We start from the raw sequence: 23,969 nt of genomic DNA, 5'->3' as shown, positions 1-23,969 counted from the left end.
ACTTAATGTCCCTAAAATCAGATGATTTAAAGCAAGTTTCTTATTACTGCTCAGCCTGGGTGTGCCTGCTGTCAAACATTTGTAGGTTGTTATTCATGAGATAAGACGGCCATCATTCTGAGAATTTATTGGTCTTTTAGTTTTCTTAAAATAGATTTCATAACACTGACGTAGGAACCAGGTCACATGTACAATAAACAAGATTTTGAAGCAGCTCTACAGTGAAATCTTGAAATGCAACCTTGTTTCAATGCAGTATGGAGAAGTAATAGCCAAACAACTTGATAATTGGTATTGTATACAGTGCTAACTAGCTTAAACCTTTCAAACAAGTTCCGTGTGAAATGTCAGCTCCACAAAATGCCTTATCTCACATCAATACAAAATAAGTTAACACAAGTCAATGTGTTTATTTGTACTTTTCTAACCAAAAGTCAGTCATTAAGGCAGTATGAGTTGAAAGAATATAGCTTTGGTTCTTTCAGACACTTGCTGAATAAAAACTAGTTGGGTGTAGTTGAGCAGATATCGGTTGTCAGCTGTAGTGCAAGCAGGGCAGAGGGGGAAACTTATAATCCAATACAATTTTATAACGTGCTGCCTCTTTCTCCGATTTAATTTTTAATTGAGTACAAAAAGGTGCAGAATTTTCAATGTACGCAGTTACAATTTTGTATCACACGGAAGCTGGAAGATCTTTCCCCAGTAAAGTCAACACAATGTTGCAACAGCCCCCATCCAGCCAATCCCCAGCAGTCACTAAAGTTGAGTAACTAACATGAAGTAATTCAATGATAAAGCAGTCGATAGAGCAGGGTACCCCTTATTGTAGTGGGAGCTAGGCAGGTAGATGTCACATAAGGGGCTATAATATTTGACCAGACTTGGTTCTTATTGGCATATAGCGAAATACACCAACATCATCAACCTCTATTCCACTTGTCAACTTATGCAGCATCTTGGTCATTCTTATTGTCCGGTTTGCTTCAGCCTCTCCAGACGTTGGAACAAAGCATTCCCAAAGGCTTCTCTGTAACCTGGACTTAGCTTGTCCAGAAGAGAGTAAACAGTCTCATGATACTGGGTGTTCAAATCCTCGTCCACTTGATCGAAGGCGTAGCCCACCACCTGTTTGGTAGAATGGTTTATGTAAAACATGCATATAATGACAAATAAAACAAGTACGGTAATCACTGTGCCTCACTTTTGGTGCATCTTACCCTTAGTCCTGCCTCTGTGAGCTCCAGACAATACCGGTTTCCCTCTCTTGTTTCCACGTTTATGTAGGCCACATCGGACACGCTGTTGAGACTTTGTGACACATGCATTTCAGCAACGGCAAAAAGTACGTCATTGACCACTGCTTCTGCCTCCAACATCATGTCCTTGACGTCACCAAGCACAACGCAGTCCTCATCAAATGAAGAGACGATGGATTCCTCGGGCTGGCAGTCTATCTCCATCCCCTGTAACAGAACAACAACGTTATTGACTGACTCAGCGGAAGTCCAGATGTTACCATAGAGTGTAAAAAATGTTATTTTTACAGTCTATTGATGTTACTGTATGCTATTAGAGCTTGCTGACTGGCACAATGATATAAATAGTTCCCAATGTCCACAATCACTGAGTGCACTCAGAAACCATGCAGTTAACTGGGACTGTGTCAGAACAAGCAGCTCTCTACTGCCATGGCAACACGCTACATTAATTGGACTACCTGTTAAGTACTATCTATAATGAGACAGTAGTAAAGTCTTTTAAACTACACCTGTAGCATCATCAAACTTTCAAAATATATAATACAGCTTTAAGCAGCATTACAACATTAGCAGCAGGGTTGTGATTCAGCTGCAGCGATGCTTCCTTAATGTCCATTATCTAGAGAAAAAAGGAGAACTGAAACAAACATGCATGTGACTGTTCTGTGACCTTTTTAGGTGCAAAGTGGACTACTTTTAATATCTGACAACCTTTATGTGTAGTTGACTGTGTGAGGAAAAGTCAAAGCAAATAATGTTAGGAACTTACCCAAATTAATATGTCATAGGTCGACATATGACATAGGTATTTCCAAACCAGTGTGACTGGTTTGGAAGAGAGACACTTCCTTCTTCTAAATTGGTTAGTTTATCCCTACTTGGTTAAGCCAAGTAGAGTACTTCACTTCACTCATCTATTCATCAGGGCACCAAATCTCCAAAAGTCCAATATGTTCCCAGAGACTAATACTAATGTCTCTAATGCTGAGTTGGTTCAGTTTTTTTCTATTTAATCACTATTTAATACGTTGTGCATTCCTGTATTAGCCTTTTTTCATGCATGACAGCTGCAACCTGTTGCTTCGCACCTGGCATCATCATTCATTGCTAACCAGTTATTGTGATAGAGATAGATAGATAGATAGATACTTTATTGATCCCCAAGGGGAAATTCAAGGTCCCAGTAGCTTAAAGACATCACACACAACATACACATACATCACAAACAGGATGATAAAATAACAAATCCACATGAATAGTATGGCCAATAAAAGAAAAGATACTAAATGAAAAATCCACATGAATGTACTAAGGGATGTATAGCATGAGACGCTTGCAGTGACAGGGCAGAGACTGACCCTGTGATTCAGTATGTATGGTAAGGTGCTCTATGAGAGTGTGTGTAATGGTGTAGTGCAAATAAGTCCAATAGTGCAAGGATAACAAACTTAAATAAAAAAAAAAAAACATTTTTGGGAGGTTTTTCTTGCCTTGATTTGATAGTACAGCCAAATACTTGACAGGAAAGGGGAAACATAGAGGATGACGTGCAGCAAAGGGCCGCCGGTTGGAATCGAACCTAGGCTGCTGCTGCAGTAAGGACTCAGCCTTGGTATGCCACTGACTGATTGTGAAACATGCTGCAATCTTTACTTAACCTCTCCCTTCCACCTTGTTGACATCTATCTGATGTGGGTTTTACAGGTAAAACACAGTGGATCCTTTATTTTCTATGGGAGGAGAAAATATTATTATGGTTTGTATGCTTTGTAATTGTATACCAACACAGTGCCAGTAAGGCAAATAAGTATTAGAAAGAGATATTAGACATTTGTCAATTCTTACGTTTTCTGTACTTAAAACTTTGTTGTTTTATTGGGCTAATCGACAAATTGACAGATTAAATGATAAGCGAAGACCTATTGGCACATGCATATATGCCTCAATTCAGTATTGGAGGAAGTTAGAGCCATCCCTTAAGTAAAAGCAGCAATAACACAATGAAAAAAATATGTATCACAAGCAAGTTGTACTGCTGTAATTGTAGGTATCAAAAGATAGCAATGCAGAAAAAAAAGCCCCTGTGAGCGTTAAATATTATAATATATATATTGTTATTACTGGATTATTATTACTGTTGTATTAATGAGCATGTGGCATTTTATTGTTGTTTACACAGTGCTGAATAGTTTAATTTATAAATGTGAATCATATTTTATGGCACGATCATATGGTTTGTGTGGAAAATCTTAATTTGTAAAGTTACTAATAATTACAGCTGTCAAATAAATGAAGTGGAGCAAAAAGTATATAGAGTATATATATGTACCTCAACTTTGTACTGAAATGCAGTTCTTGAGTAAATGCACATAGTTGCTTTCCATCACTGCCAGTATTACACACATATTACCGTCCACAACCCATGTAATAACGTATTAATTTCATAGACTGTATAAAACTAGGTTACGGTAATTTATACAATTAAAAACATCGACATCACAGCGAAACCCTGCGGATCAGCTGTGAGTAGCCTTCGTGTGTTACTGGCTGAGGCAAAATAGAGCTGGTTACTCAATGTGTGAGTTACATACAAATGTTATAATTCGGCTAAAAGATGGCTAACATTTGCTACATTTTGTTGTAAACTCTGGGGAAATTAGTTAATGCACTGGTTAACAGTAGCAAAACAATTGACAGTTGTTTTGCCGAGTTTTGCATCCCTGCCGAGAATTGCATCCACAAGGGGAAACTATTTTTAAGACAAAGTGTACTGTTTAAGACCGATATATTCTTCTTTGTCCGGTTAATCAATGACATTACATAATATGAAGTCTGTCATTTTTGAATGTTAGAGTCAATGTTTTATAAGACTCATAAGTAGTAGCGTTTCCTTGCTGCCCGTGAGGTTGATGCAATTCTCGGCAGGGATGCAAAACTCGGCACAACACTACCGCGGTGAAGTTACTTTAATGTTTGACAGTCGTCGGTTTTCGTCGGTTACCTTCAATAGGTCCTTGTCAAAGCCTCAATTTTACTCAGTTCCAGGGTATGTTGGAGAGGTAATATAGACGTTTCACAGTTATTTTTTAACTCAAAATCACCAAAAATAACGATGCAGTTAAGAGCGCTTGTAAACATGGAAATAACCTCTGAATTTGCATTTGTTACAAAATTTATTTTTACAAGGTTTTTTTTCACAAAGTTAAATATGTGAGAGGTTGTCTGAGAAATGTAAGAGGTGATTTGTTCTCAGTAAATTCATGAATGAAAAACCTATTGAAGTGATAACTTCTAAATGTGCATTTTTTTACACAATAGGTCACTGAAGATGATGCAGAATTTGCTCAGTACTAACAGCTAAAAGCTGTGAAAGTTGTGAGATAACCGAGACATGTTACATATGTTTTGATGTCAATATATTCATTAAAGATAAACCTATTAAAATTATAACCTTTAAATATGCATTTAATAGCCAACAGATCACTGATATTGATCAGGTATTTTCAACGTATTTTTACACAAACTAACAGCTGTGAAAGTTGTAAAAGATGTCTGTTGTAAAAGAAATATTACAGGTGGTTTGATGCCAATATATTCAGAAATGAGAAACCTATTAAATTGATAACCTTTATATGTGCATTTTATAGACAACATGTCAGTTATGCGGATGCTAAGGGATTTGCTAAAGACTTTTTCACAAAATTGCAGCTGTGAAATTTGTAAAAGGATGTCTGAGACATATTACAGGTGGTTTGATGCCAACATATTCATAAATGAGAAAGCCATTAAATTGATAACCTTTAAATATGCATTTTAGAGATAATAGGTCACTGATGAGGATGCTAAGAGATTTGATAGGGGTGCACGATATTGAAAAAATTTGATATCGCGATATCGATAATGAATATTGCAATATCGATATTAATTTCGATATTTTTAAACATATGTAAAATTACCAAAGTTATGGGAAAACGCATCAAAATAGATTTATAACAAATAAAACAAGTTTTCTTACAACACAAGCTTTATTTCAACTGACAGTCATATTGGACTGGTACAACATGTGTCTACAGAACAGGACATGTTTTACTGGTTGGACAGTATGCCAAGCAACCAGGGGAAGGCTAGGCACGCCCAGGAGCGCCCACAAGCGAGTGCATGTCGCTCTCTTTTGTAGCTAATGTGACTGTAGGTTACTTTTGGCCTCTAAAGTTTCCTTTCAATCTCTGTTATTTCTTCGCCTCCCAGAGCAACATTTTCTTACTTTTGTGTTCTTTTTGCTCCACTCTTCGCTCTCTCTTTAGGTCCTTTCTTTTCTTTCGCTTCGTTTTATGGTTCTCGCGGAGGGTCTACGCAGCTGATGTTTATACGTGCTCTGGTGTGTGCGTCGAGCCCATGGTCCAGCCGGCATGTGTGTGTGTATGTGTGTGTGTGTGTGTGGTAGAGCGAGGAAGAAGTGAGAGAGTGACGGCGATTTTCTTCGGAGTGAGTAGCGACTCTAGAGTCACAGTGAGAGAAGCAAAGTTTCTCCCCTGTTCTTTCTGACCACGGTGGGAAATCTGGAGCAGGAAAAGTTAACCCTCTCCTTGATTTCATGTTGTTTATGGAGAAGGAGAACCAGGAAATGAGTCGGGGGAAATACAACGCTACCAAGTGATGTGTATTTTTTCGAGAGGGGCATCAAAGAGTATAGACGTAACAAGAGGCAAAACTCAATGGAACTGCAGCTCCGCCATCTTGGACTGAATGTAACACAACGTTCTATTGAGTTTCGCCTCTTGTTGCTTCTATACTCTTTGGGTACATGTCGGGCGGGATGAAACGCAAACAAAATATTGCGTAACTATCGCGAGACTTTCGGTATAATATCGCGCAACGTGATATCACGATAATGATATTGAGTCGATATATCGTGCACCCCTAAGATTTGATAAATACTTTTTCACAAAATAACAGCTGTGAAATTTGTAAGAGGATGTCTGAGACCTATTACAGGTGGTTTGATGTCAGTATATTCATTAAACAGAAAATGGTTGTAACTACCATCGTTATTGGTAACTATAGCCTACATCTTTATTTATTTTTACTAATTCACAAGTGTGAAATGTTTAATGGCTCTCCCTCTCTATAATGGAAGTGGTTTGAGATGTCTATGTTGTAAAACAAAAAAGTTAATAAAGACTCAAATGAGTGGAGTTGCAATTTTACGACGGTCCCTAAGTACGTCTATTGTGACGGGCGCGTTGGACAGACATTCAGTTCTTTGCGCTCTGAACTGTGTCGTTATTTTTTGTGATTTTGAGTTAAAAAATATGTGTGAAACATCTGTCTAAATAAGCTCTCCAACATACCCTGAAACTGGGGGAAATCGAAGTATTGACACGGAGCTATTGAAGGTAACATCCGCGAAAACCGACGAATGTCAAACATTAAACTACCTTCACCGCGGTCACAACAGTGGTCTCTCTCACTGTGGGCCATACACGTATTTCAAACACTTCGTTTATATTCAAAACGACTGCATTTTACATATGATTTAATATCATTATACATTTCATATTAATATGTCACTATAACAATTTCTAACCAAACTGCGTGCATTTTCATTTTCTTACCTCCTCGCTGGTTGTGTTCTTCCGGTTTGTGGAAGCTTCCAGCCAACTCGGAGCTCTCCGGTGGACAGGGTTCAGTCAAATGAGCGTTGCCTAGCGTTAGATAGGTATCTGCTGAGTCTCAAATTTGTGGATTACCAGAGACTGAAATCACACGAACGCACGCCCTATTTCTAGTGTATCTGCTTAGTGTCTAAATAACGAGCTAAAAGAAGTATTGACCCAATGAGTGTGCCCCAGTATACACAGATCCGCCATGTTATGACGTCATTGACTAATCCCACCCCGGAGTGTGTAGGCTCTGCTGTGCGGAGTCATGAAAGTGTTTGTAAACAACTCAGACAGAAGGTAATAACAGCTGCACTGATATCTTCGACTCTGTTCATTTACTTGTGCGTGTATGAATATTGCGCTGGTGTCGATATGTGAAGTGTTTTTGTCAGTGTATATCTCACGTGTGGGGGTAGCTAGATAACTTGCGATATGTTGGATTTTAGGGTTAGCTAGCAATCTAGCAAGCAGTATCGCAACAGCCTTTTAGCCAGATGCTAGCCGGTTATGCTAATGTTGCCTCAATCTGTAGACAGGAGTGGTTCATAACGTCGCTAGCCTTGCTAGCCGGCTAGTTAGCTAAATGACATGCCTTTGTCTAGCTAGCTCAACTCAACTCCCGTTTGTTGACTACGATGACAGCTCTGTTTAAGTAAACATAGCTAAGGGTTGCTATTGACTAGCAAGTCTGTGGCATGCTAACAGTTATTTCGCAAGTGCGCTTGGCTTGTTTACACAGGCTCTAGAATAGTGGTAAATGTGTGCTTAGGATAACACTAACGTTATCTGTACATTTTATATTGCACTATATTATAATGCTACTGAGGAACAATTTAACTGTCTCTGTCTTAAACTGACGCATTAATTAAGCTTGTTGTTTTCGCCTGTGTTGTAAACATTGTGTGTGTTAAGTCTAATGTTGTGTCAAGTGTCAAATTACAAAGGGGGAACCATATGTGTGTGTTTCTGTAGGAGCAGCAAACTGGAGTCGGACCAATTCCCGCACATAAACCTGTGTGTCAACACATCCTCCAAAGTGTCCCTCATCTTGCGATGTGAATGGTGTTTGAGCTCACGATTTCTCAATGTATTTAAGTCGACAGGATGACACAACTGTAACACCAGTGATTAATTCATAGCTGTCTAAGTAGCTATAGCATTCCGGTTGCAGAGCCTTAAGATCCCTTTCATTACCTGTGTACTGTTCACCTATTGAGTTAAGATGCCTTGGCCATTTTCTGAGTCCATCAAGAAGCGGGCCTGCAGATACCTCCTGCATCGGTATCTTGGCAACTTTCTGCAGGAGAAGCTGAGCTTGGATCAGCTCAGTTTAGACCTCTATCAAGGAACTGGATCACTTGCACAAGTGCCATTGGATAAATGGGTATATGTAGTGTTACTTTTGTGGCAGGAAATACAACTGATTAGTTTATTTTGATTTGAACACAGAATCTGTATGAACTAAAAGAGGCTTCAACATTATTTCTTGTTCCTCAGTCACTCAATGAACTCCTAGAGACAGCAGATGCCCCCTTTGAGGTCATCGCTGGGTTCATCCAGTCAATTTCTCTAACTGTTCCATGGGCAGCTCTACTTCACGAAAACTGTGCCCTAGAGGTCAAGGGTTTGGAGATGGTGCTCAGACCAAGACCAAGAGTGGGTAAGGACAGGTTGCATTATGTGCCACTACAACACAATGTTTGAAAAAGCTTTTAGATAGGTGGAAACGTGTCGTCATTTTGTAACATTAAAAAGTTGACAACTGATTTTACTAAAAAGTCAATGACCGAGTCACCACTGGCTGTTCCTTCAGCATCTGGCACCGAGCCCATGTACTGGTCCAGTTTCATGACAAGCAGCATGCAGCTTGCCAAAGAATGTCTCAGCCAGAAACTCACCGACGATATGGGAGAGAGCTTCCAGCCTTTTGAAGGATTAGAGAAGTTTGCAGAAACGATAGAGACAGGTACATTATGTCTATACTGTTAGGCAACATTTAAAGAGGTTTACAAGCCTAGTATTTTGTAAAGTAATCTTTTAATTTCCTATCTTGCAGTTCTGAGAAGAGTTAAAGTGACATTTTTGGATACTGTTCTCAGAGTTGAACACATTCCAGAAAATTCAAAAACTGGAATCGCCCTTGAGATTCGAATCAAAAAGTAAGTTTTGGACAGTCAGTTTCCAAAATATTCTAAATATTTTTCAACATCAGAATCTAGTTAAAAGCCTTCATCCGTTGTCAATTGTCTTTCTTAAATCTATAATCCATCAGAAAGGAAGAGACATAGATAAGGGGAAGCAGAATATTTTTAATAATTGAGTTGTGGATAGTAAAAAAAAGGGCTGCAGCTAAATGTATAGAAGATGTCCCAAATATGTAGTACATGCAATAAATTAGTTTTCACTGTCATACTGCAGGTCCTTGTCAAGCTGATTGTGTTCTGTCGTTGCTTTCAGGATTGTTTACTGCGATGAAACAGATGAGGAGAGAGAAAGTGTGAATGTGCATCAGCCAACCACATTTGCACATAAAAACTTGCAGATGGAAGGCATCACTGTATTTTGGGATGAGTTCTCAGATGTGTCCCGTGCTGGTTGTAAATCTTCACCCACTCCAACGGTTGGTGTAGCAAGCCTTTACAATTTGACATAAAAGAGTTGTATGTGTCAGACTTTTAAAAAGATATTTCTCTTATTTTGCAGGAAACTGAACCAAAGCTCTCCCCTAGCTGGAATCCCAAAATAATATGTGAGCCTCATCCCCAGTTTACAGAGCCTGTATCCTCTACAACACCCTTTGAACCTGTGCAGGTCGGGAGCCTCAGTGGTAAAATTGAGTTGTCCCTCACTCTAAAAAACAACTTGGCTATGCCTGGAGCAAAGGTAAACTAAGCATTTCTTATCTACAAAATATTATAAAACAAGAAAAAAATCCTGATTATTTAATCAATATTACGAACTAGGGGTAATTGCTATTAACCAGCTTGTTTTTCATGCTTTGCTTTTCAGCTGGATGTTGTTGGACATATTGATACACTTATTATTCTGTTGTCCCCACGGCAAGTTCATCTTCTTCTGGACTTGTGTGGAGCTTTCTCTGGTGGAGGTGAGCACCCCTCTTTTGATAGATGATAGAAGAATATTTGGATCAAGCAGGGTAAAAATGTCACCAAATCAGTTACTTAAAAGTAGAGTAAATAGAGTATTTCTTATTCTTTGTGTAAAGGTGCACAGGAATGGGCTAAGGATAGAAAGAGCCGACCCATACAGCAAGAGGATGAGTATCGGCTCCATATGGAACTGAACCGCTGTCTAAAAAAGGATACCGCTGTGCCAGGAATGGACCCCGACCTCTTTGAGAGCCAGACCACCAGGACTGTGTCTAGTCGAGGTTGGACTGAAACATTATCCCAGAACCCCTGACCTTTCAGAGAAACCAGATGTCATGGTTACATCTATCTAATGAAATGTGTTCTCTCTTTGTCCTTTCCTTTTATTTTTTTTAAACCCATCTGTGGTTGGTGCAGATGATGTGTTCTTTTCCATGGCAGACATGGACATGTCTCACAGCTTGTCATCCCTTCCTCCTCTGGGTGAACCACCTACCGTTGACTTGGATTTGTCACTCAATAGTAACTACTCTGCCTCACCAGGAGAATCTCCCTCTGGAAATGCAACAGTAAGTCTTCACCTCTTTGACTGCAGTCATAAAGACACATTGAAGTGTAAGGTAGTTGAGCGTAAGAGTTCTCAGTGGTCTGGTTACTCTATTCGACATGTCAATGTACAATGTAATTTAATCTTTATGCTGACAAAATTATGAGGTATATTAATTATGTGTGGGTGTTTTGGGTTTGTGTGGTAAAATTCTCCAAATGAACTGCTGTTGTTACATTATCTGGCATCATATTTGTGTTTGTAGGCTCTGTGGGATGATTACATGGATGTACCACGACAAAGAGAGAAGCAGACTAATGAAACTCCCATCCAGTCGCGGGATTCACAACTCCCTCAAAAATTACTGAGACAGACTTGTAAGTATTACAACATATTTTTATTTACTTTATACACATTAAACTATTAAATACTTGTCCCTCTGTGGCCATGTGCTTAAGAGAGGGGAATGAGTGTGCAGGTTTTTATTCCAAGCATATCTTCCTGAGTAGTCAACAACTTTTTTTGTAGACAAAGTGGGGGCAATTGGTTGTGCAGCAGTGACAACAGTTGTAACACAAGATCAATAACGTATTTATTGTTAATTATAAAATACAATTAAAAAAAAAATACATGCGAAAAAATGTGGTTTGGGGTTCAAGCTGATATTACCTTTTCCTCTTTGAGTTCAGCAGTGAGATGTCTGAGAGGAGAGTAGAGCTTTATCTGTGGTTGTAGATATAAAAATCAGTGAAATCTGCTGGTGAAGTGCTTGTCTATATGAAAACCTACCAACACTCAGCCCTGTGTTGCACATGGTTATCATTTCACCACAGTGAAAATGAAGCATCTGTATGTATACCTGCCATTGTTGTATTTCAGCCCATCCATCCAAAACCCACGGTGATGAGTCAAGGCCAGAGCTGGTGTTAAAGTTAACCCTGAGTAGCCTGGCTGTCTCAGTCCTCCATATCGACCCGCTGCCACCACCAGATGCCGCTCCCAGTCCTCTTGGCCCCATGGCTGCACACTTCTTCAGCATGCTGGGCCCCGGCCAGCTCGCCCCAGCTGCTTTCCTTCAGTCTCGGACAGTGTTTAACCACGCTTGCCCCCATGACCATCTCAGGTGCACTTTTATTTTTTACTTATTCCTTTTGTGGCAAGATTATACTTGATTTATCATTTAAGTGTTTTATGTCTGTCTGATCGGGGCTTATATTTGCAGGTTTCTGGGCCAGGGCCTGAAGATCAGCTATGAGCACTCTCAGGGATCCAGCCTGCGGACTTTCAGTACTGACGTCTCCCTGAACCAGATGGAGTTTCTGGAGTGTCTGTTCCCCTCTGAGGCTGTCAGTGGTGGCTCCCAAAGAGGCATTCAGTACACTGAGGTTAGAGTCTCAAGCCTGAGCTAAGCACATTTTGCATTGTGCTTTGTTCGGTTAAACTTAAGCTGAAAGTTGCAGCTGGCATGACTTTAAGAGTGTTTCTCACTAGTCACTCTGTCACACCTCAGCTCCTGACATTTGACACTACTGCCAGTGCCGATGCGTCGCTTACCACCTGCCTTCACCTGCTTTACAAACAAGCTGAGCGCAGAGGCCCTCAGGTAACACCGTTTATTAGTTCAGTATGAAACCACAGCACTAACTCCTAACACTGAAACACATTATTTGTGCATTGTCAGGCTTCTACTTTAGTCAACACTTTGGTTTTCTGTGCAGGGCGGCCAGGTTCGCCTTAGCACCATTCCCAGGAAAGCTGAGATCCAGGTGGAGCTGGGCCCCGTGCACTGTGAGCTGGACATCAGCATTGTAGACCGTCTTAACTCATTGCTACAACCTCAGAAGCTGACCACCACAGAGTTGATGGCTTCCCACATGTACACATCCTATAATAAACATGTCAGCTTGGTAAGGGTGTCCCAAGAACTACTAATTGAATATTTAGAAATATGAATATAATGATATGTCACAATGGTATGATAATTGTAGCCTAGAAAATTATTGTCACACCTGATCATGTAAATCGCAGCTCTACAACTGTATATTATCTAACTCTTTGTCTCTTTGAACTCATTTCACAGCATAAGGCCTTTGCAGAGGTTTTCCTTGATGACAGCCATACCCCCACCAACTGTCATGTATCGCTGACTGTCAATGCTCCTTTGCTGGGCCTTGCAATCCACTTCCCCATCCCTGACCTGCGCTCAGATCAGGAGAGAGGCCCTTGGTTCAAGAAGTCCCTGCAGAAGGAAGTACTCTACCTGGAGCTGGAAGACCTGGAAGTGAAGACAGAGTTCATGGGTGGCAGCTCTCCTGACCAAACCAAGATGGAGCTCACTTTCAGGGAGCTTATTGGTATGTGGTCGAATGGAGAAAAAAAATCTAAAGTTCCCTCTGAAATTTTTTTATATCTCTAATTGCTTTTTTTGTTGCACAGGGAAGTTTCAGGAGGATCCAGATCAACCAGCTGCCCGGTTCCTCAGAGTGTCCCACACCATGGATGGAGACATGACAACATCTGAAAGTGTAAAATTCGATTGGCCCAGGTAAGTTAATCAAACCAACCTCAAACTGATCTGTCCATTCAGGGCCACCTCTCAGTGATATTGACCCTTTGAACAGGGTTGTGCTGAAGATGAACCCCACTGCAGTCCACTCGATCCTTGAGCGGGTGACGGCTGAAGATGACGAAGGGGCTGAGGACCATTCCCTTGAAGAGGAAGAGGAGGAAGGGGCTGCCCATTCACTGAAGGATGTGTGTGACTTTGGGAAACCAGAGCCGTCACCCTTTTCGTCACGAAGGGTTATGTATGAGAATGAAGAGGTGGGTCATGGCCAAAGGGCCACATTCATCAAAAATGTAAATACACAGCCAACTACTGTATATATTATTACATTTCTTAGTCTTGAAGTGCAGTATTTTTGCTTTAAAACATTAAGTAAATGCACTGGAGCCTAAAGCAACTGCTTAATGTATTGGATTAGAAATGATCTAGGTGTATGAATACCACCGGATTGATTTATGTAACTCTTCTCACTTTATACAACATCATCTCATGTTCTCAATTTGGACCAGGGGCATTTATAACACATGCTATCAATGCACACATATGCTTGATGTTAGGAAAACACCACAATTAAACTATAAAAAAATCTTACAGTGGGGAGAACAAGTATTTGATACACTGCCGATTTTGCAGGTTTTCCTACTTACAAAGCATGTAGAGATCTGTAATTTTTATCATAGGTACAATTCAACTGTGAGAGACGGGATCTAAAACAAAAATTCAGAAAATCACATTGTATGATTTTTAAATAATTAATTTGCATTTTATTGCATGACATAAGTATTTGATCACCTACCAACCAGTAAGAATTTTGGCTCTCACAGACCTGTTAGTTTTTCTTTAAGAAGCCCTCCTTTTCTCCACTCATTACCTGTATTAACGGCACCTGTTTGAACTTGTTACCTGTATAAAAGACACCTGTCCACACACTCAATCAAACAGACTCCAACCTCTCCACAATGGCCAAGACCAGAGAGTTGTGTAAGGACATCAGGGATAAAATTGTAGACCTGCACAAGGCTGGGATGGGCTACAGGACAATAGGCAAACAGCTTGGTGAGAAGGCAACAACTGTTGGTGCAATTATTAGAAAATGGAAGAAGTTCAAGATGACGGTCAATCTCCCTCGGTCTGGGGCTCCATGCAAGATCTCACCTCGTGGGGCATCAGTGATCATGAGGAAGGTGAGGGATCAGCCCAGAACTACACGGCAGGACCTGGTCAATGACCTGAAGAGAGCTGGGACCACAGTCTCAAAGAAAACCATTAGTAACACACTACGCCGTTATGGATTAAAATCCTGCAGCGCACGCAAGGTCCCCCTGCTCAAGCCAGCGCATGTCCAGGCCCGTCTGAAGTTTGCCAATGACCATCTGGATGATCCAGAGGAGGAATGGGAGAAGGTCATGTGGTCTGATGAGACAAAAATAGAGCTTTTTAGTCTAAACTCCACTCGCCGTGTTTGGAGGAAGAAGAAGGATGAATACAACCCCAAGAACACCATCCCAACCGTGAAGCATGGAGGTGGAAACATCATTCTTTGGGGATGCTTTTCTGAAAAGGGGACAGGACGACTGCACCGTATTGAGGGGAGGATGGATGGGGCCATGTATCGCGAGATCTTGGCCAACAACCTCCTTCCCTCAGTAAAAGCATTGAAGATGGGTCGTGGCTGGGTCTTCCAGCATGACAATGACCCGAAACACACAACCAGGGCAACTAAGGAGTGGCTCCATAAGAAGCATCTCAAGGTCCTGGAGTGGCCTAGCCAGTCTCCAGACCTGAACCCAATAGAAAATCTTTGGAGGGAGCTGAAAGTCCATATTGCCCAGCGACAGCCCCGAAACCTGAAGGATCAGGAGAAGGTCTGTATGGAGGAGTGGGCCAAAATCCCTGCTGCAGTGTGTGCAAACCTGGTCAAGAACTACAGGAAACGTATGATCTTTGTAATTGCAAACAAAGGTTTCTGTACCAAATATTAAGTTCTGCTTTTCTGATGTATCAAATACTTATGTCAAATTAATTACTTAAAAATCATACAATGTTATTTTCTGGATTTTTGTTTTAGATTCCGTCACTCACAGTTGAAGAGTACCTATGATAAAAATTACAGACTTCTACATGCTTTTTAAGTGGGAAAACCTGCAAAATCGGCAGTGTATCAAATACTTGTTCTCCCCACTATATTTTGTATATTTGGAAAAAGTTTGAAAATGTTTGAATTGGAGTTCTGATGGTATTGGTCCAAAGAAGGTGGTTTTGTGCAGGTGGATACATTTGCATTCAGGAGATCATCTGGTATCATCTGGTTGATGTATTATAATGTACAGTATGAGAGATGCATATTTATGTAAACTGCAACATGAGGACTGCTTTGCATACCTAAGTTGACAGAGCAGGTGGTGGTGGAGCACATGTTTTGAAAATCTTTTTATTTTAACTCCAGATGATTATCCCCGGTGATGTCGCTGAGATGACAGAGTTCCAGGAAAAAACCATGAACAACTCCCGCTTCATCCTTGAGTTATGTTTCCCCAATGTGCAATTAGTACTCCCCAACAAGGCATTTTATGAAAAACTACACAACAGGTAACATATTTGTAATGTGATCTAAAATGGCAGGACATGTTTGTTAAAGTTTTACAGTAGGCCAATAAGCAATAATAAAACAATTAACTTCTGAAACCTTTTCACATGTATAAATGTGTTTTTGTAGCACCCTGTTTATTTGTTTGAATAGATGCTATATTTCTGTTAAAACAGGTCTTGTTGACCGCCAGTTAAATGTTTGATTGGACTGTCAAAATGAATTGACAAAAACTGTGGTCATACCCATAGAAGATGTGATAAGATACCAAATAAGATACTTAACCCCTACCTATTCCATACATAAATGCATATTCTCAATATTTTAGGATAAACAATGACCTGCTGCTGTGGGAGCCCACTGCTCCATCTCCAGTGGAGACGGTGGAAAGCATGCCATATGGAGTTGGACTCTCTGTCGCCAGTCAGCTGATCAACACTTACTCCAAGGACAGCTTCAGCCAGTTTCGGTCTACTGGTCCCGAGGGTGAGACGACAAAAAAAAAAAAAATTCCCATGATTTTGCATCGGTCAGACTCTTAGAATAGTAGTAGAAATGTCTAATGTGAAGTCATGTTTAAACAACCAGCAGCTCATAGACGTGCTTTTTGTTGTGCTTACAGAGGATACCAGTGGCTCAGAGGAGGAGACCATGCACTATTACTCTCCTGCATCGGACCTGGGCCCCAGGTCTCGCAAAAAGAAAAAGCCCAGAGCCCAGAGCAAGACCTCCCAGAGCCTGTTCTCTGTCATCATCAGTGTCAATCATGGCCTGGTGGCTCTTCAAACTAATGCTAAGGTAAACTCTCATCCTTTTTGATATCACTATCCTCATATGTTTTATTCAGACATTCCTAATATCTTGTTTTATGGATAGTGGGATTGAGTTTCCATCTTTCTCCCAGAAGGAGGATAAAACTGTACTGAAAAACAAACATGGCGAGTTCTGGCTGGAGGTGAAAAATGCTGTGCTGTTCAGTGTGACGCAGTACGAAGGCTATAAAGACCAACACTACATCTGCTTCCACACCAGTAATATTTGCATGTATCATCAAGGTAAACAAACTGCACATATTAACTACATGTTATGCTTATGCTGTTGTGTGTATGTGATATTTGGTGATAATGTGACTTTAAAATATGGGGAGTACTACTATTCAACCATACTGTATCTACATCGCTGTTGTTATGTCATTCATGTACCTATGTTTCCTTCACTGATGTCTCACTCTGTTAATCTGCTCAGGACTTGTGGATGGAGGCACCTCTATCTCAGAGGTCAAGTTGCCATGCAGGACACATCCCCACTGGTTAGAGCCAACCATCTACCAATCGGAGACATCTCCTGAGAGATCCTCAACGCCCTCGGAGGGTATTGGTCTGGAGGCCCGCAGCATGGTGTCTGTTGCCGTCAAAATCTCATCACAGAATGCAGAACGCAATGTCAAGGTGGATTACAGAATTACTGACCGTGACCTTGGCTTTTGATCACCTTGGTATAGATTATCTTGTCTGTTGAGCTGTGCTTGATTGCTAGGACCCCACTGAAATTAATCCATGTAGTTAAAACCCTAGAGTGGCTATGAACAGGTCAGTGAGTTGTGAGCAGTTTCACACACTCGATTTTCAGATTGTTATATTTGAATAGTTTTTAGAGGCCTTAACATGTGAAACTACCCAATATTTCACAAGTAAACAATGCAAAAATTGTAGAATTTTGTGTAGCGGAAGAGCTTTCTTATTGTGTTAATTAACTGTTAACGACTTCTAACCCCAGGTTAGGAAGGTGGTTTAGTGTTTCAACCACATTCAGTCTACATTCCCCTTATTAGACAGTCAGTTAGACATCAGTCGGCTTGTTTTTTGTTTTCTGCTCCATGTGACGATGTGTGCCTTTTTTTTTATCCAGGAATTTCTGGTGGCTGTTGGAGTGAGAGGAGCCACACTCCAGCACAGAGTGGTCCCATCTGGCCTGGGCTGGTATGACCAGGTAGGCCAATATTGAGCTACCACTTCACTAACTTTTACACAACCTCCTTTATTCTTTTGCCTTCTCTTAAATGTAATGCCATAAAAATCACACATGTAATCTTAATGCCAATTTATGTGCAACAGATTGTTGACTTTCTGAATGTTTCCGATGAGCCTGTGTTGGGTTACGCCCCTCCTACGTCTGTCACCACCCTTCATTTACACCTGTGGAGCTGCTCTCTAGACTACAGGTAAAATAGACATCCCACTAAATAATGAGTTATTTGTCATCTGTGTGTGTATTCTAATTAGTTTTTTTTTCTTGACAGACCCCTTTACCTGCCACTCAGATCACTGTTGGTTGTAGAGACTTTCAGCATCTCCAGCAGTGTCTCTTTGGACCTCTCTTCGTCAACACTCAGGTATGAACGGGCTACTGGTTTCGCTGATACAAAATTGAGAGATGTCATTGCAGTTGAGCTATAAAAAAAGGTTGTTCTTGCTCAGTATAAAATGTTGTGCCCAGGATCATTTTGGACGAAGCGGCTCTATTCCTCTCAGACAAGAGTAACGCTGTCTCTGTCAATCTAGCGCGAGGTAAGTTGACTTCAGTGAGGATTTTTAATAAACTGCTTGAAAAGTTTAAATGTAGTTTTGACCAATGTTTGCTTTTGTTTTTTGTCACAGACTATGTCCAAGTGGTAGACATGGGAACGCTGGAGCTGAGGATTACAGCTGTCAAACCTGGAGTGGATAGAAAGTTGGTAAGAGTTTTCTGTTTCTAAAGGACATTTATGTTTTTAAACGTTTTCTCTCGAAAATAAGGTTGAATTTTTGATTTGTGTCTTGGGTGATAGTCAGAGCCCAGATTTGAGCTGCGCTGTTCCAGTGACGTTATTCACATCAGAACGTGTTCGGACTCCTGTGCCGCCCTCATGAACCTTATCCAGTATGTAGCCAGCTATGGAGACTTACTGCCCCCTGCAGAACCAGAGGCAAAGCACAGCAGCACTACACAAAGAACCAAGGTCAGCAGTGACACCAACAAGAGCCAGTGTTACATAGCTACAGTAGGTTTGAAAACTCTGCTGGTCATACATGCTTAGTTTGAGTGTATTTTTGGACAGGCGGAGTTTCCTAGCCGGCCCACATCTCAGACCCTATTGCTCGCTGAGACTGAGCAGCAGATGTTGCAGGATCTGATGAGTGAAGCTATGGAGGAGACTGATGGGCAGCATGCACCAGGGATGCAGCAGAATGGTGAAGACTTTGTTCAATAACGATTACAGTTTTAGCTCCATGAATGATATAACTTAACTAGATTTTATACTCTTTTTTTTTTCACACATCTATAGGTGCACACGAGGTACGGAATCAAGACCATGACCCGCCTCGCTCTGACCTATTCTTGTTCCCGGATGAGAGTGGGGCTTTTAACCAAGATTCAAGCCCCACCTACCCCATGCTTCACTCTCCTCTCATCACTCCTGTCCCTAACCCGACCCAAGAGACGGACGACTTTTGTATCCTAGAGACACCAGGTTCCAGAGGAGAGGTCAGGAGATGCTCATTCACACAATTATGGCTATGTAACAAAGACACTGAAAACCTGTGTTGGCTCACTGTAAGCGATATGTGTTTCAGGATCTTGATCAGGAGCCAGTGGTAAAGCAGCTTACCTCAGATCCTGTAGAAATCAGAGATGATTACTTTAGTCAGCCTCTATATGGGAGTGATTCTAGCCGTGGAGCCATGAACTTTCCCATCCCAGAGGTGCGCTACCTCATCAAGGAAATCTCCGTCATTTGGCACCTTTATGGTGGGAAAGACTTTGGGAGTGCCGCTTTCACAGTCTCTCCTGCTAGAAGCCGGGGGTGAGCCATTTACTATGTAACTGTGCACACGCTGTTTTAAATGTGCTCAAAGGGGAAACACACTTGTTTAATTGTTATGCTTTTCTCTGCCTTGCAGGTCTACGCCCCATAGCTCCCCCTCTCAAACTCCAGTCAGACAGGCCAAGGCTTCAGGCCATGCAGGAGGTGGAAGAGGAAGGAACCCGGAAGTCCTGATGGAGATACAGCTTAGCAAGGTAAAGTTCCTCTTCGTCTGGAATAACTGTTTATTACTCTCATACAGATCACATAAATACCTTCAGTCATTTTTTCATCATTTACCAGCTTTTCTTTCACCTTTTCCCTAGGTGAGATTTCAGCATGAGGTGTACCCACAGGCCCAGGTGGCTTCTGGGCCAGCGACGGATCAGCCTGTATCCCGGCAGGTGTTTGTTGTGCAGGACTTGGAGATTCGAGACAGACTGGCTACCTCACAGATGAACAAGTTCCTCTACTTGTATTCTAGCAAGGAAATGCCCCGAAAAGCCCATTCTAACATGGTGAGGAAGGCAACACACTCACATTAACGCAGTCAAGTCTTGGCCTTGTGTAACTTTTTGTGTGCTTGTGGTCTTAGTTGACAGTTAAGGCACTGCACATGTGTCCTGAGTCAGGCCAGGCTCCCCAGGAGTGCTGTTTGCGTGTTTCCCTGATGCCTCTTCGCCTCAATATTGATCAGGTAAAAGACTCTGATACATATGTTTCTATCAAACATGTGTATCAGCATCCCTCAGTAACATTTAAGTGACAGCCTTTTTTTTTTTTTTTTTAAGGATGCACTGTTCTTCTTGAAGGACTTCTTTACCAGTCTTGCTACCGAAGTTGAGTTTTTTTCACCGCCTGCTCAAGAAGGTAAAAAAAAAAAACAAGTAGATCCGACCAGGCAATTTGATTGGTCAACTAGACACTTAGAATGTGATTAAATCAGCATGACAGCAACACTGTGCTCATCACTAAAATATTACTGGCAACATTGTAACTTCCAGAGTTGGGTCAAAAACTGTTTTTGAAACATTTTTATTCATGAAAATAAATCAAGAACCACAGTGGAACACATAAGAACTTGAGCTTAACTACTGCTTTTGCAGAAGCTCTCCAGCATATTTATATAAAGTGATTTATCAGATTAAATGAGTCCTATTTTTACAAAGCTCTTGAGTTATAAATGTTTGGATCACATCAGCCGTGCGGGTGAGTCGGTGACACCATGTTCCAAAGTTCACGGACGTAGTAGCTAAATCTGTTCATGTTTCAGCAAATATCTTAGTTAGAACAAGATTCAGCTAGCAAGGCAGTTTTGTGTTAATAGCTATGGTATTTATTGTGTTTGGAAAATCATACGACCTCTACAAAGCATTAATGTTAAATCAAGTTGGCTGGCTGACTCGGGAGGGACTAGAAATAGTCTCTGTTGCTTTTTTATTTTGAGAGTGAATTGCCCACAATGTGAATAAAGTTTGATTATATCTTTTATTTTGTTGGTAACTGTTGCATGTATAATCGCAATAATCATTTAACATAACCCTCACCTTCAAATACTGGCTCCTAATATGATATTTTGTTTTTGCAGCTATATGTGTTTCCACAAAAAAAGCGGTTGCCCCAGAGATCTCCTGCAGCTTCTCCAAGCACGCTGGCAGCAGCCAGGACCCGGCCCCAATCATCTCAGTGCCTGCTCAGAGACGTTTGAGCCACAATGGTTTCTCCACATCTGGCAGGGAGGAAGTGAATGATAATGAAGCCTCTGCTCCTTCCTTCACAGACCAACCGATCTTCTTTAGGTCAGCGTTAGATAACTAAACAATGAATCCCCTTTTGAAGAAATAATAACTGCTTGTTTGTGTTTGGTAACGTTTTCTTTTCCTAACAGGGAGTTTAGATTTACTTCTGAGGTTCCCATTCGCTTGGATTACCATGGGAAACATGTTGCAATGGAGCAGGTACATGGTCTAGGAGGGCAATGTATGTATTGTATCCAAATGATTTCAATTGTGCGTTGTGAATGACTTATGACTGCTCTGTTTCAGGGAACATTTGCAGGGATCATTATTGGGTTGACACAGCTTAATTGTTCAGAGTTGAAACTGAGGCGCTTGTGCTATAGACAAGGGTAAGTTTATCTCAGTAACTTATTATTTAATATCTTGGATTCAGAAGTAATAGAGCAAATTTCTTTTGCACACCATAATACATGATGTATCTCTATAAAGTTTTTGATACTTGCAGAGCACCAATAATCTTTCCCAGGAAACTAATACTTGTCTGTATTTCAGATTATTAGGTGTGGATAAATTGTTCTCCTATGCAATAAATGAGTGGCTAAATGACATAAAAAAGAACCAGCTTCCAGGACTACTGGGTGGTGTGGGACCTATTCACTCTCTGGTACAACTAGGTGAGTACAATAAATGTTCTGAACTCAGTCACAGGCCTTTAGGTATTACATTTCAAAATGTGCTTTAATGGTTAACATAAATGATAAAAAAACACAAATTAAAACAAGTGATATAATGAGCTAGAGCGTCTACTGCTTAACTTCGACATATACATTTTTCTTTCTCTTCAATTATTTCTTCTCTTCGTTACCCAATATAAGCCATAACAAGACATAACATGAATGTTCTGCTCAGTTCAGGGATTCAGGGACTTGGTCTGGCTCCCGATTGAGCAGTACAGGAAAGATGGTCGTATAGTCCGTGGGTTTCAGCGCGGCACTGCCTCCTTTGGAACTTCTACTGCTATGGCTGCTCTGGAGCTCACCAACAGGATGGTGCGGACCATCCAGGTAAACTCATCTTTCCATTGTTGCTACAAAAGTCTGTATTTACTACTAATGCCTTCATGAGGCATCAGATAAATCTATTGTTGTGTGTCATTTTTAGGCAGCAGCTGAGACGGCCTATGACATGGTGTCTCCAGTGCCTGATGAGAGAGACACGAAGAGAATAAAACGGTTCTCCCATTACGGACTGGCTCATCAGCCCGTTGACCTGAGAGAAGGTGTAGCCAAAGCCTATACTGTTGTAAAAGAGGTAAACAACCCTAAAGCTAAAATGACCAATGTTTTCACTTCAGTGGCATTAATGGAAAGAAACTCCTTTTTTGAATGAGGATTTTGTGGTGTTTCCATCCACAGGGTATTACAGACACAGCCCTGACCATCTATGACACAGCCACCCGGGAGCATGAGCAGCGTGGGATGACGGGGGCAGTGGGTGGAGTTCTCCGCCAGCTGCCACCAGCAGTGGTCAAGCCACTCATTATGGCCACTGAAGCCACCTCCAATGTCTTGGGTGGGATGAGGAATCAGATTCACCCTGATGCACGCCAGGAGGAGTCTCAGAAATGGAGGCAGGGCGAGGAGTAATTCTTATTGCCATACGGTACCTAAAACCATGACTGCAGAATCAACAGCTAAAAAAAAAGATGTTTTTTTTTTTATGAGGAACATCAGATGTGCAGATACAGCCCTGGTGTAAATAAAATACTGTTCATCTTGTGGCAATTTGAGCTACTGTGATTTAGCTTGTCAGCTTACCAGTTCCCTCACAGTGCCTTTATGGTTATCAGCATTGTTTAACTGTTTGTTTAATCAAAGGGATATATGAAGAGTGATGAATTTTTGAGCCACATATTGTCTTTATGTGGATTATGTTCTGTTGTAAGATAGACAACGGCATTATAAATATAAAATCATTACAATGAAGAAATAGGCTGTTGTCTCATGAGGCGCAGCATTTGCATCATTCTCAAGCAGTTCTGTTTACAAGTTGTGTGGTTGCATTCTTATCCTACTTAGTGTCAACACCAATATTATAGGTGTAGTGACCCTTAATTTATATAACGTACTGTAAGTGGGCTTTGTTATTTACTGTAAATATTCCTAATGTGTAACATTTCATGCAAATATAAGAGAACTGAGAAGTGTAGAAACTGAATGTGTTACAGCTGTGTAAAGTTCTGTTATCAGCACTTTAAGTGACTGCTCAAATGAATAACAAATGGGAAGACTACCCGAGTTTAGTTTCACAATTTTATTTTGAGCTCTGATCAATGTTGTGTAATTTTCACAAAAGCTGCTGTTCTGAAAAGCTGCTTTTAAAATTTAAGAACAGTTTCAAACGTTTAATTGTCGGTCTGCCGCTCACATTTTCAAGTAGTTGGCACAAACTTGATGCAAAGTCTTATTATCCTGCATAATTGATTTTTTTAAGTGTATGTTTGACAATTGATATTTGGCGTGATATGCTGTGTTGCAGACTTGCCCATTTCTTGTTTATATGATGTGGACAGGATAATATTTCTTGTACATAAGTGTACAGTTGAATTTGTATTAAAAGCATGAAAGGGAAATAAAAACGGTTGCGCCATA

At 40.8% G+C, this 23,969-nt stretch overlaps 2 protein-coding genes across 6 annotated transcripts; one reads left to right on the top strand and one right to left on the bottom strand.

Annotated features, from left to right (window-relative positions):
* Positions 1-112: 112 nt before the first annotated feature.
* On the bottom strand, positions 113-6,967 carry gskip (gsk3b interacting protein). 2 transcript variants are annotated; one of them, XM_078278429.1, is made up of 4 exons: positions 6,878-6,967; positions 2,753-2,992; positions 1,221-1,466; positions 113-1,128 (listed from the first exon to the last, which is right to left on the bottom strand). In XM_078278429.1, exons 3-4 carry the CDS (start codon positions 1,461-1,463, stop codon positions 970-972), a joined length of 402 nt encoding a protein of 133 aa, XP_078134555.1. In that variant the 5' UTR covers positions 1,464-1,466; positions 2,753-2,992; positions 6,878-6,967; the 3' UTR covers positions 113-969. The 2 variants fall into 2 exon arrangements, with proteins under 2 accessions (XP_078134555.1, XP_078134554.1); XM_078278428.1 differs by lacking the exon at positions 2,753-2,992.
* On the top strand, positions 6,476-23,969 carry atg2b (autophagy related 2B). 4 transcript variants are annotated; one of them, XM_078278415.1, is made up of 43 exons: positions 6,476-6,658; positions 7,898-8,309; positions 8,423-8,585; positions 8,739-8,891; positions 8,982-9,084; positions 9,383-9,545; positions 9,629-9,808; positions 9,935-10,031; positions 10,152-10,316; positions 10,453-10,604; positions 10,848-10,959; positions 11,462-11,705; positions 11,805-11,967; positions 12,093-12,185; positions 12,301-12,489; positions 12,663-12,936; positions 13,019-13,127; positions 13,204-13,405; positions 15,595-15,737; positions 16,064-16,221; positions 16,358-16,533; positions 16,640-16,790; positions 16,981-17,183; positions 17,644-17,724; positions 17,850-17,956; positions 18,035-18,127; positions 18,232-18,302; positions 18,393-18,469; positions 18,563-18,733; positions 18,833-18,965; positions 19,061-19,260; positions 19,350-19,579; positions 19,677-19,794; positions 19,906-20,097; positions 20,175-20,276; positions 20,371-20,449; positions 21,168-21,378; positions 21,468-21,537; positions 21,625-21,707; positions 21,871-21,992; positions 22,228-22,382; positions 22,480-22,629; positions 22,734-23,969. In XM_078278415.1, the coding sequence occupies exons 2-43, from the start codon at positions 8,148-8,150 to the stop codon at positions 22,962-22,964; spliced, it is 6,231 nt and encodes a 2,076-aa protein (XP_078134541.1). In that variant the 5' UTR covers positions 6,476-6,658; positions 7,898-8,147; the 3' UTR covers positions 22,965-23,969. The 4 variants fall into 4 exon arrangements, with proteins under 4 accessions (XP_078134541.1, XP_078134544.1, XP_078134540.1 ...); XM_078278418.1 differs by lacking the exon at positions 6,476-6,658 and adding an exon at positions 7,133-7,222 and having other exon boundaries at positions 16,643-16,790; XM_078278414.1 differs by lacking the exon at positions 6,476-6,658 and adding an exon at positions 7,133-7,222.

The sequence above is a fragment of the Sander vitreus genome, chromosome 20, assembly GCF_031162955.1.
Source record: "Sander vitreus isolate 19-12246 chromosome 20, sanVit1, whole genome shotgun sequence".
Taxonomy (NCBI): domain Eukaryota; kingdom Metazoa; phylum Chordata; class Actinopteri; order Perciformes; family Percidae; genus Sander; species Sander vitreus.
Note: the sequence above shows the minus strand (reverse complement) of the source record. Positions and strands in the feature narration are given on the sequence as shown.